The following is a 12,418-nucleotide window of genomic DNA, read 5'->3' as shown; positions in this document are numbered from 1 at the left end:
TAATATTCAACTACCAGAAACAAAGACTGCCATGTAACAAGTTAAGTTTCTGCTTCCTCACCTAATATTCAACTACCAGAAACAAAGGGATCGTACGCTTGGCTGATTACTCCCCTGCTGCTGGTAGCTGATGAGGAAACAAAGGCATTGCGACTTAACCAGTAACTCTGTGATCTTTGGCCTGATTACGTCCCCTTCCCCCTACAACCTTATATAAGCCTACATATAAGAATAAAATCTTGAGGCCTTGACAAACACCTAGCATGGTCTCCTTCTTGTGTCCGTTTGCCTTTTCCCACTCAGGTTAACTTCTCCTCAGGTCCTTGTTCAACTCCCTGCTGGCCGGGGAATGTTGGTACCATCATTTCTCATTCTCTGCCCCCATTCTGTGGAGGGCCCTCCTCAGTGGGATTTCTGGTACTTCCCCTGGGTTGGAGGGTTATGAGATGTGAGAGCAACGGTCAGTCATTGTAAAGTGAGGGCACAATGTCTCTGGACATCTTGCCAATTTCCTTGATCTTGCTACCTTCTGAAAAAGCAAAACAGATTCCCCACTGGAGAATGAGCTCAGCATAGGTTCAATGGAAAAAGCAGTATTAATTAAGAGAGATCCCTCCCCCCTTTTTGGATTAGGTTGAAAGTTTTGGGCTGGAGAGATGGCTTAGTGGTTAAGGTGCTTGCCTGTGAAGGCTATGGACTCAGATTCAATTCCCGGTACTCACATAAGCCAGCGCATCTGGAGTTCATTTTCAGTGGCTACAGGCCCTGGTGTGCCCATTCTCTCTCTTTCTTTCTCAAATAAATAAAAATAAAAAGAAAGTTGTATGGACATATCGTATGTTAGTACCATCATTTCCCTCCTCCCTGCCCCATTCTTCTAGGCACCCTCCTCGGTGGGATTGCTGGTCTTCCCCCTTGATTTGTGAGTTATGAGATGTGAGACCAGCAGTCATTGTGTGAATGTGTGTGTGGGGGAGCAATCCCTGTGGACCTTCCATTCCACTCTGTGACTCTTACATTCTTTCTACCCTCTCTTCCACAGAATTCCCTAAGCTGTGGTGGGTGTGTTTTAAGTCTACCTTAGCGTTGACTCTCAGCAGCTTCTGGATTTCTGCTCTGGTGCATTTTGAGTGTCCTCTGTGTCTGTCTCCATCACCCTGGCACTGGTTAGCAGGCTCGCTATTGAGGCAGCATTCTTGCCCATTTCACCAACTCCTCTGTGGTTTCACCTGGGCCCTGGCAGACGTGTGAGGAGTGGTTTATCTCCTTAGTTCTTGCTGCCTTCTGAAAAAGAAAAACAGATTCTCCAAAGGAGATTGAGGCCAGCATAGGTTCAATGGGATAAGCATTATAATTCAGAGGTGGGTGTAGCCTCTGTTTTGGCTAAAGGCTAGTGGGAGCTTCTTGTTGGAGTCCATGATTTTGGTCTCCATAGGATTCTGACTTTCTGCATCTATTATGAAGGATATTTTCACTGGCTACAGTAGTCTGTGTTGGAAGCCATAGATTTTTAGGCTTTGAAGTACTCCATCCCCAGCTTTCATGGTTTTCACTGAAAAGTCTGAGGTAACTATGATGGGGTTGCCTTTGTATGTGATGAATTGTTTCTCTCTTGCTGCTTTTAGCACTCTCTCATTTTTTCCATTGTCTTGTTTTAACTACTATGTGCCTTGGAGAGTTTCTTCTTTGGTCCTTATGAGTGTTCTGTGGGCTTCTTATATCTGGATGGGCTTTTCTTTTGGGAGGGTGGGAAAGTTTTCTAATTTTGTTGCATATGTTCTCTATGCCTTTGGACTGGATTTCTTCCCCTTCTGGTACACCCATGATCTGGATGTTTTATTGTTTTACAGTATTCCGTAATTCTCTCACATTCTGTTCACATGATGTTCACATGACCGTATCAAAGTTTTTAGACTTCTGATCAGTTTCTTCTGTCTTGTCTTCCAGCTCAGAGGTTCTGTTCTCCACTTGACTGACTTTGTTAGTGAGGGTTTCTAGAGAAGCTTTTGAAAGCTCTATTTGATGGGTTGGAGAGATGGCTTTGTGGTTAAAGCGCTTGCCTGTAAAGCCAAAGGACCCAGGTTCAATTCCCCAGGACCCATGTAAGCCAGATGCACAAGGTGGTACATGCATCTGAATTCGTTTGAAGTGGCTAGGGGCTCTGATACACACATTTTTTCTCTCTCTCTCAAAAAAAAATTTTTTTTAAAGTCCTGTTAGATTTCTGTTTTCCACTGTTTTTCTGCATGTGTCTATCTCTTTTATGAGGTCCAATTTTGGGTCAAGGTTTGTTTTTCTAATGCTTTCTGGAATTTACTTTTGCACTAGATTGTGCCTTCATTCACTTTAATCAGCTTTGGAGACACTTTTGATTGCCACTATGGGGGAATGAATTACTGACATCTAGTGGGTAGAGGGCAAGGTTGTTGCCAAGTGTCTTATTGTGTAGAATGGCCTCTCTTCCTCAGACAATAATCACAAGTCCAAAAGTTCAGTATCTGGAGAAGTTGACAAACTCTGCTTTTATTATCTAGTCACAAATTTATTTTTCTTTAAATGTCATGTAATATTAGAATCCTGTGGTAAAAAGTTGGAAAATGCTATTCTAAATTTATCAACAATGGTTCAATTGTTGAGTGGTTTGGTCTTTCCTTAAGTAGTTTGGCCTTCCCTTAGCACTCATTCATTCTCTTTGACCTCCATCCATCTTTGGCAACTGGCTTCTTGAACTTCTCCTGAGTTGACTTCAGACTGCTTCCTTCAGTTTTCCTTTCATGGTGATCTGTTTCTTTTTTGCTGTTTCTATACTTGCTCTCAGAATGGGGTGTTTCTTGTGGTTTCATGCTTCATCATGTCAGTGTCTAGAAGACTCTTCCACTTCTATGATTTCATTGTGTGCCTCTGTGTGTGAGTCCACCTGCATACTCTGGAAGGACCTCTGTCTTTCTAATGGTGTCCACATTTGCAATACTATGTTGGACGCTTTCCCTAAAGTAAAAATGTCCTCTCTCTAAAACTCGCTTCCTCTTCCTCTTTCTATTTCTCTTCTCTTTCAGTTTGTTCTAAATTATCCTGCTTCTCTTGATCCATCAGACTTGAAATACTGTTTAATCAAAGTCTTTAGTAGCCTTCTGACCTTCCTGTCTAGTCTTAAATGAAGCCTTGGTTACCCCTATTCTGAATTGCTGAAAAATTCCAAGGTGTGCTTCCTTCATCCCTTTTCTGCATGTACTTACTCTACTATGTCAGTTATCTTTTTGCTCATGTAGCCTCATTGGCCTCAAACTTGCTATCTAGCACAGGATGACCTTGAACTCTTAGTGCTCCTGCCTCTACCTCCTCAGTCCTGGGATTACAAGCATGTATCACCCACCATGCCTGCCTTTCATTCATCTTTTTGATATTTCTTAAAAACTTTCAGGGACTGGAGATATGGCTTAGTGGTTAACATTCTTGCCTGTGAAGCCTAAGGACCCAGGTTCGATTCTGCAGAACCCATGTAAGCCAGATGTACATGTGATATATGCATCTGGAATTTGTTTGCAATGGATGGAGGCCCTGGTGTGCCCATTCTCTCTCTCTTTCTCTCTAATAAATAAAATAAAAAAATTTTAATAAGTAAGTTTCCATGGACCTTTGAGTAAAATCCACACAGCTTTGCTGGCAGTTAAACTTCCCATTGTGTGCACCCCAGCTATACTTAAAACCTTTGTTGAAATGGCTTCTCTGCTGGAATTCAGGCTGAGGAAATGTGACATCAGGGGCATGGAGATGGAGAAGTGGGAGAGGAGTGGAGGGTTGTAAGCCTTTCAGAGCGGATATCTCTGAGCCATCAGAACTGATCAAATGAAGTTTTAAATTATCATGGATATGCCAAGTTATTCTCTAGGTTAAGGGTAATCTATAAATGGGCTAATATGAGCTTTTACACTTTTAAGCATGAAAGGAAGGACATAGCTCAATACTCCTGCCTGTCAGAGCTCTTAGCCTATTGAACATCTTCAGTAAATATTTGCTGAATGTGGCATAGTTCAATTTGTGTGCATGAACGAAGAACTGCGGAGGCAGAGCTTTTGATGCAAATATTCTCGTCGGCGCTCCTACATGACCACGGCACACGCTGCAAGCTGGCAACTCTTTACTTTTTTTTTTTTTTTTTTTTTGGCTACAAGTGCATGCTCACCCCTCAGCCCTCAAGCCTGGGCAAATCGGAAATGCCAGAGAATTGGAGAGTTTGGAAGTCACATCATATGTAGCAGATAGACTATTGGACTAATGGCCCTTGATTGGACTAGCCCTGTGGCGCACTCTGCATTGTGTCCAGGGCTCCTCACTGGGACTGAGCGCTGACTGAGTGTAGTAGTCTCTTGCCTGATGAGGTTCCTTTTGTTGACTTCCCACTCCCCACTCCTAGCAGTGCTTTCCAAGGGCCCCTCTCAAAACAGAACATAAAAACGACTTGAGGGCTGGAAAGATGGTTAGTGGCTAAGGTGCTTGCCTGCAAAACAAAATGACCCAGGTTCGATTCCCCAGGACCCATGTAAGGCTAGATGCACACAAGATGGCACAAGTGTCTGGAGTTTGTTTGTAGTGGCTAGAGGTCCTGGTGCACCCATTCATATTCATATTCTCTCTCTTTCTCTGCATACAAGTAAATAAAAATATTAAAAAAAAACCTACTTGAAAGCTATGCACAGTGGCTCACATCTATAAGCCTGACACTTGGGAGGCTGATGTAAAAGGATTGCTATGGGTTCAAGACCAGGCTAGGCTTCAGCGACTTTCAGATCAGCCTGGGCTTGATTGAGACCCTGCCTCAAAAAACCAAACCTCTGCTCCGCTGGCACTCCTTACATCCAGCTGTCCTGACAGAATTTGACCTCGATATCCAAGACCTTACAGTGCCTAGCAATGCCCACACAAGACCCTCATAATAGGAGAAAAAGATGATGACATCAAATTAAAAGAGAGACTAATGGACAGAGGGAGGGGATATGACGGAAAGCAGAGCTATGAAGGAGAAAGTGGGGGAGGGGAGGGGAGGAAAATACCATGGTTTGTTGTCTGTAAGTATAGAAGTTGTCAATAAAGATATATTTAAAACAAAAAACAAACCAAACCAACTAACTAAATAATAACAAAAATACTTGGAATTGAATTTATTTCTCTGAATCTACCTCTGAGGGTATCTGAACTAAGAATTGTGAATGTTGAATTGCAAGTTAAGTACCTAAGAAGTTGCTATGGAATTTGGAATTGATAGTTGAACATAAAATTGGAGTTGATTCCATGTAGGCCAGATGCACAAAGGTGAGGCAAACATAAGGTCGCATATGCCCACTAGGTGGCGCAAGCGCCTGGAGTTTGATTTCAGTGATTGAAACCCTGGCTGTCAATTCTGTCTCCCTTGCTTTTTTCTAAAAAATAATTAAAAAAAATTCAAATGGCAAAAACTACCTTCTCTGTAGTAAATTTCCTCTCCACAAATCATTGATCATTTGAAACTAAAATATATAAAAATTTTGTCTCCAGACTCCCCCTCTTAATAATAGTAAGCAGGCTTGCTTCTTTATTTATTTATTTTTTTATTACGTAAGTGCTTCATGAAGAAACAGTCATTATAATTGAAAAGCATTTGCTGATGGGATATTTACCTACAAAAATATTCTTCACTTAAATTTCCTTTCTCACTTAACAGTTGCCCATCTTAGACACAGGCCCTGTTAGTCTGCATATATGACCATGCACATTTGGCCAAACAATGCAAATAAAATGTAGCTGAATTTCAATAAGAAAACTGAGATACCGCAAAAAGGACAGCATTTCACAAAATCTATGGAAGTTCTGTTGGAGAACTGTAAGATTCATGTGAAGCTATGGACACGTGAAGATCTGCTGGAAGACCAGGTGACAAATGACGCTGAAAAGATAGGCGCAGATGATGATGGCCTCGATGCCTTTCCAAGAGAGGCATCCAAAGGGTTGAGGGATGTTCTCAAGAAAACTAGTGATGCCCTCAAGTAGGTTTGCAGACTATGATGCTCTAAGTTGTGCCTGGTGGCACATGCTTAGAACCGCATCACTTGAGTGAGGAAGGCAGGAGTATCAGGAGTTCAAGGCTAGCTTCCTCTACATAGTGAGTTCAAGTCCAACCCGGTCTATGTGAAACCCTGTCTAAGACCCACCTGCCCAAATTGTATCTATGACTCATTGTGGAAGGTAAAGACAAAGGGATCGATATTGCATGATGTTAGGCTATATTTTGTTACAGAGAAAAGTTAATTTCACAATATTCCATCTAGATTTTGAGTTACAGAACAATTTAGATCTACTATGGCTTGAATTCATCCTCTAAAATTTATATGCTATAAACTTACTTCCCAGGGTCATGTGTTAATGACACTTCAAGGCAGGGCATTTGGGGGTCATTAGGGCTAGAGGAAGCCAAGAGAGTAAGGCTTTCATTTAACCATTAGTGTTTCTATATAATGAGGAAAAGAGACTTGAACTACTACACTTGTGCTGTCTCACTCCGTGTTTCCGTCTTCCATGTTATGATGCAGAAGCAGCCTTAACCAGATGCCCAGAGGATGTTGACACTTAGCTCCTGGACTTCCCAGTCTCCAGAAATGTGAGCCAAATACACTTAAAAAAAAAACAACTTTATTTTTATTTATTTATTTGAGAGAAAGCAAGAAAGAGGTAGGGAGAGGGAGAGAGAGAATGGGCATGCCAGGGCCTCCAGCCACTACAAACGAACTACAGAACCATGTGCCCCCTTGTGTATCTGTGGAATCAAACCAAGGTCTTTTGGCCTTGCAGGCAAACACCTTAACCACTAATCCATCTCTCCAGCCCCCCAAATGCACTTTCATTCATTATAAATGATCTGATCTCAGGCATTTTGTTACAGAAACAGAAAATAGGAAGTCAAAGTAAGATTGGTCTTTTCTTTTTCACAAACTATTTAATTTCACAGTCTGGTTTATATCATCCTTTCAAGAGAATCATGAAATTGTGTGCTCGGTTTAGTAGACGAAACCGGAAGGAGGCTTATCCCTGTCTTCTTTGCTTAGAAATCACTTAAAGGCTGAACTGAGAACATTGGCTGTCTTTCCAGATAACAAGATACATTTTTCAGAAATTTATCTGCAACGTCCAGACGGTCCCAGCTGGCTGTAGCTAGGGCTTGAGTAACAGATAGAATGCATCTGGCCTCAGGGCACATATCAAGTACACAAGCAGGCTGTTCTCGTCCCTTGAGAATCTGCTGGGGGTAGGAGCTAAGCCACAGTACGATTTGCTCTATAAATGAGCAGAAAAGCGATCCAGGACAGGGCAGCAGAGGAGGAAACAGCCTGCGGGGCTTTTCTGGTGGCATACACCCCCCCTTATTGAGAAAGTATTGCTGCTCTCTTCTACCTGGGATGTTTTTCTAGACATGAAGGTAAGATGATAATTTATCACATTTGTAAATGAATTTTTTTTTTTTTAAGAGGAAGTTAATACTTAACTGAAAGAAGTAAGGTGAAGGACATAGGAAAATACAGATGGAAAAGGTCTGGGGATGACTTTAAAAATCCTAATGTGGGTATATTTTTAATAATTCCATGAAAGTGAATACATTTTCTTGCTTTGCACTTAGGTTATAGGTGGAGAGAGCTGGGAAAAGGGAACTGAACAGTTTATGAAAGTCCTGAGAAAGCCACAAGAAAATGAAATAAAATTATTGTTAAGCCTAAAGGAAAATTTTTCTTGGGTGCAAATGTTTATTTTTATTTATTTATTTTTTTTCCTTTGGTTTTTTTTGAGGTAGGGTCTCACTCTAGCCCAGGCTGACCTGGAATTCACTAAGGAGTCTCAGGGTGGCCTCGAACTCATGGCAATCCTCCTACCTCTGCCTCCCGAGTGCTAGGATTAAAGGCGTGCGCCACCACGCCCGGCAGAAATGTTTATTTTTATTTGGAGTCATGCAATGAGACCCTGATTGGACCCTAGAGGAGCTTTGTAGAAAAGAGAATTTGTAGCTTTGGAACTCAAGTTTGGAATACTGGATGGAAGGGAAAGGCCTGTGAAGGAAGACAACATAATTATTTGGGACAAAGCAAAAGTTTACCAAAAACACATGCTGGAGCAATGTGAAAGGGCAAAAAAATTTTTTTTAAAAACATTACTATGCAACCACAGTCAGAAATAACTTACCATAGATTGAATTTCTAGGATTGAAAATACCTTCAAGTTACTATTATAAATTTATTGTTGCAGGTTTGATACTTTAAAATTGTTGCATTGTGATAGTGGAACAACGATTTTGCAGCCATGCCGCTGTGGGGCGGTGTTCACAGTCATGATGCTGGCCACTGCTATGGAGAACCCAAGCTCACTCACCAGTGGGGCTGGAGAAAGAGCAATATATAGGGCTCCAATAGCCCTTTCATTAAATACTTAAAAACTAAGTGCAAATTGTAAGGTTGATGTGTTTAATGCTATAATATGAAACCACTGAGAAACTTTATAACGTTAGAATTCTAATTAATCTACTCTTCATCACTCTTGTTTTGAAGAACATCTGTTATTAGTTCATAAGGGAATAAGACATACCTACTAAAGTCTCCTAGCTAAAGACTCCCTGCTCTTTGTATTAACTGGCAATCAACTCCCTTACTTATAATTGTGCTGTGCTTAAGGTGTGCTGCATAGTCATTGATTATTATGAGTTTGTTTTTATCAAGTAGAAACTTTGTATGGACACATTTTTTATTGGTACAACCATTTCCCTCCTCCCTGCCCCATTTCACTGAGGGCCCTCAGTGGGATTGCTGGTATTCCCGCTGGGTTTGTGGGTTATGACTTGTGAGAGCAGCAGTTAGCCATTGTGGCCGGGTGAGGGGGTGGAGGGGGCAATGCCTCTGAATATTCTTCCCACCCTGTAGCTCTTACAATCAGTCTACACCCGCCCCCCACCGGCTTCTGCAAAATTCCCCACGCCATGCTGGGCATGTTTTAAGTTTTTAGTGTTGACCTTTCAGCAACTTCTGGATTTCTGCCTTGTTACTTAAGATCTCCATCACCCTGGTGCAGGTTGTCAGGCATGCCACAGAAGCAGCACTCTTGCTCACCAAGGGCTTTGGCAGAAGCCTGTCTTGCGTGGGGGACCTGGAAGGCCTCTCTGATCAACAGCTCAATGTGGGTTGTAGCCAATTTCTGGTACTGGGAGTTAGTTACAAGCCAGCTCGCAGAGTTGCCATCTGTACTTCTAGTAGATTCAGCTTGTTCTAACCCATGAACAGAATTGTCTTGCCACACATAGACCCTGATGGGTTAAGTAGGGGGCATCTGTATAGGGAAAGTCGTGGCAAAGACACTAGTGATAAACAGTGTCTTTTGCAAAACTTGGCTGACATTACATGGAACAGGATTAAAACATTTTTTTTTAGTTCATTTTTTATTTATCTATTTGAGAGTGACAGACACACAGAGAAAGGCAGAGATTGAGAGAGAGAAAGAATGGGCATGCCAGGGCCTCCAGCCATTGCAAATGAACTCCAGACGCGTGCGCCCCCTTGTGCAGCTGGCTAACGTGGGTCCTGGGGAATGGAGCCTCCAACCGGGGTCCTTAGACTTCACAGGCAAGCGCTTAACTGCTACGCCATCTCTCCAGCCCATCGAACAGGATTTTAAGATGACTTGTTTTTGGTAGTGCTGAGGATCCAGCAGAAGGCTTTGTCTTTGCCAGGTAAAAGCTCTGTGCCATTGAGACACATCACCAGCACACAAATGATCACTTTCCTGACTCTTATTTTGACTTGGTTCAGATGCCAAAGCCAAACATGAAGTTCCAGCGTCAGGATTCGCACATGAAGGTGAGATGCTGGCCGCCTCATGCGGCATTGCAGTGTCTGCTGACTGACCCTCAGGTCACATCCATCCTCAACTGTGTGCAAGGTTGTCTTTCCTATGACAATCTTTGCACATCTGGGAGATTTACAGGCACAGGCCTTCATTTAGCAGAGTATACCAACTCAACAATGACAGACACAGCCCAGGCATTTCAAGTTTGACAGTACAAGGATGTGTGCACACATCGCTGGGACCCGAGGTAGACTTGGAAAGGCGCTAAGACAAAAAGAAACCCCTGTAATGACATCAGTATGGAAAGAACTTCTGAGAGGCAGATAATGGTGAGTCAAAAGGGATAAATGAGGTTTGAGTCCCCTTGTGCCTGGGACCTATGCATAGAGATCCCCTTAAAGAGTTTGCCAAGAGCTCTGAAATCACTGGCAAGAGACAAAGAACCAGCACAGAAACTCTTACGTCCACCGAATTAACGTCTGAGACTCCATGACAACAGTCAAAGAAGCCCTGTTCTGCATCTTGGTCCTGCTGCCTTGACATTGAAGAACACAGGGAGTGTGGGGAGGTGGGGAAGAGGTGGGAAGTAGAGGAATTTGAGGTGGGCCCCACCTGTCCCCCATCATTAGCCCCTAGCAATAGGGAGTAGTTAAATTTAAAATTAGTGATAAATCAAGTTTGAGTATTAGACTGTCTTCCATTTTTTTTAAATTAAGCCTGCATTTTCTTTTATATTTATATTTTAATTTTTTATTTGTAAGCAGAGAGATGGAAAGGGGAATGGATGGAGAGGGAGAGAGGGAAGGAGGGAGGGAAGGAGAGAGAGAGAGAGAGAAAGAGGGAGGGAGGGAGAGAGAGAAGGAGAGAAAGTAGGTATGGATATGCCAGGACCTCTTGTTGCTGCAAACTACTGATGCTTGTGCCTCTTTGTGTGGGTATTAGGGAATTGACCCTGAGCTGGCAGGCTTGGCAGGCAAGCACTTTAACTGCTGATCCATTTCCCAAGAATACCTCTTGCCACTGCAAATAAACTCCAGATGCATGCTCCACATTGTGCATCTGGTTTTATGTGGGTACAGGGGAATCAAACCTGGATCATTGGGTCATTTGCAAGCAAGCAACTTTAACTCCTGAGCCATATCTCCAATCCTGTCCTCTAATCTTTCTTTCTTTCTTTTTTTTTTTTTTGAGATAGGGTCTCACTGTAGCCCAGGCTAATCAGGAATTCACTATGTAATCTCAGGATGGCCTTGGACTCACAGCAAGCCTCCTGAGTGTTGGGATTAAAAGTGTGCATCGCCACACCCAGCTTCATCTTTTTAAAATATTCTTTTGTTTATTTTTATTTATTTATTTGAGAGCAACAGACAGAAAAAGAAAGAGGCAGTTAGAGAGAGAGAGACAGAATGGGTGTGCCAAGACCTCCAGCCACTGCAAATGAACTACAGATGCATGTGCCCCCTTGTGCATCTGGCTTATGTGGGTCCTGGAGAATAGGGCCTCAAACTGGGGTCCTTAGCCTTCACAGGCAAGTGCCTAACTGCTAAGCTATTTCTACAGTCTTTTTTTTTTTTTGAGGTAGGGTCTAAATCTAGCTCAGGCTGACCTGGAATTCACTGTGCAGTCTCAGGGTGGCCTTGAACTCATGGTGATCTTCCTATCTCTGCTTCCTGAGTGCTGTGATTAAAAGCGTGTGCCACCACACCCAGCTCTTTTTTTTTTTTTTTTTTTTTTTTTGAGGTAGGGTTTGCTCTAGCCCAGGCTGATCTGGAATTCACTACCAAGGCTCAGGGTGGTCTTGAACTCACAGCAATCCTTCTGCTTCTGACTCTCAAGTGCTGGGATTAAAGGCATGTGCCACCACACCTGGCCTGGCTTAATCTTTATTTTCTAAAAATATAACTATTTGTTAATTCTCAAAGGTGATGAATAAGTCTATGACATATAATTTCCCATGGATAGGTAAGAAGACATTATGATAGAAGAAAGGCAGATTCTCCAAAAAGAAAAAAAGTCTACACAGGTTACAATTACAAGAAATCCTATAAAAATATATACTTCATGTGTTTGTTGAAAAGTCAGAAAAGATCCAGGCCTGGTGACACTGAGAGGCTGAGGCAATAGGGAAGGGTCACAAGTTCAAGGCCAGCCTGGGCAACTTAGTAAGACTTTGACTTCAACCAAACAAAAGCAACCAACCAGCCAACCAACCAACCAAACAAACAAAAAGCCCTAAATAAAAACAGCGGGAAATGTAGGTCAGTGGTAGAGTACCTACCTATCATGTATAAGGCCCTAGGTACAATGCCCAACAAGGGGAAAAAAAGAAAAGTCAGAAAAAATTACTCATAGCCTGTCCCATCCCTGTCTCCCTTTCTCCAAGTTGCACACAACTCTTGGATGTGGGCGTGTCCAGCAGTGGTAGTTTGAATGGATGTCCCCCAACAGATTCAGTTTTGTTCAAGCTTGTAACTTGGTGTCACCATGGGTGGATCCTAGGGTTTAGCCCTGAGGTGTGGGGACCGGTCTGGAATTCTAGACTAACAATCTGCAGAGTGCTGGAGCT

General features: G+C 42.6%; 1 protein-coding gene across 2 annotated transcripts in view; it reads left to right on the top strand.

The window, feature by feature from the left end:
• Positions 1–7,222: 7,222 nt before the first annotated feature.
• Positions 7,223–12,418, top strand: part of C7 (complement C7) — a 91,497-nt gene continuing 86,301 nt past the window's right edge. The window contains exon 1 of one of the 2 annotated variants that reach the window (XM_045132640.1): positions 7,223–7,447. In XM_045132640.1, the coding sequence (XP_044988575.1) occupies positions 7,442–7,447 (6 nt within the window). In that variant the 5' untranslated portion in view covers positions 7,223–7,441. The remainder of the gene's footprint in view (positions 7,448–12,418) is intronic. The other variant, XM_045132639.1, reaches the window with a different exon arrangement.

Source organism: Jaculus jaculus, chromosome 13, assembly GCF_020740685.1.
Source record: "Jaculus jaculus isolate mJacJac1 chromosome 13, mJacJac1.mat.Y.cur, whole genome shotgun sequence".
Classification (NCBI taxonomy): Eukaryota; Metazoa; Chordata; class Mammalia; order Rodentia; family Dipodidae; genus Jaculus; species Jaculus jaculus.
Note: the sequence above shows the minus strand (reverse complement) of the source record. Positions and strands in the feature narration are given on the sequence as shown.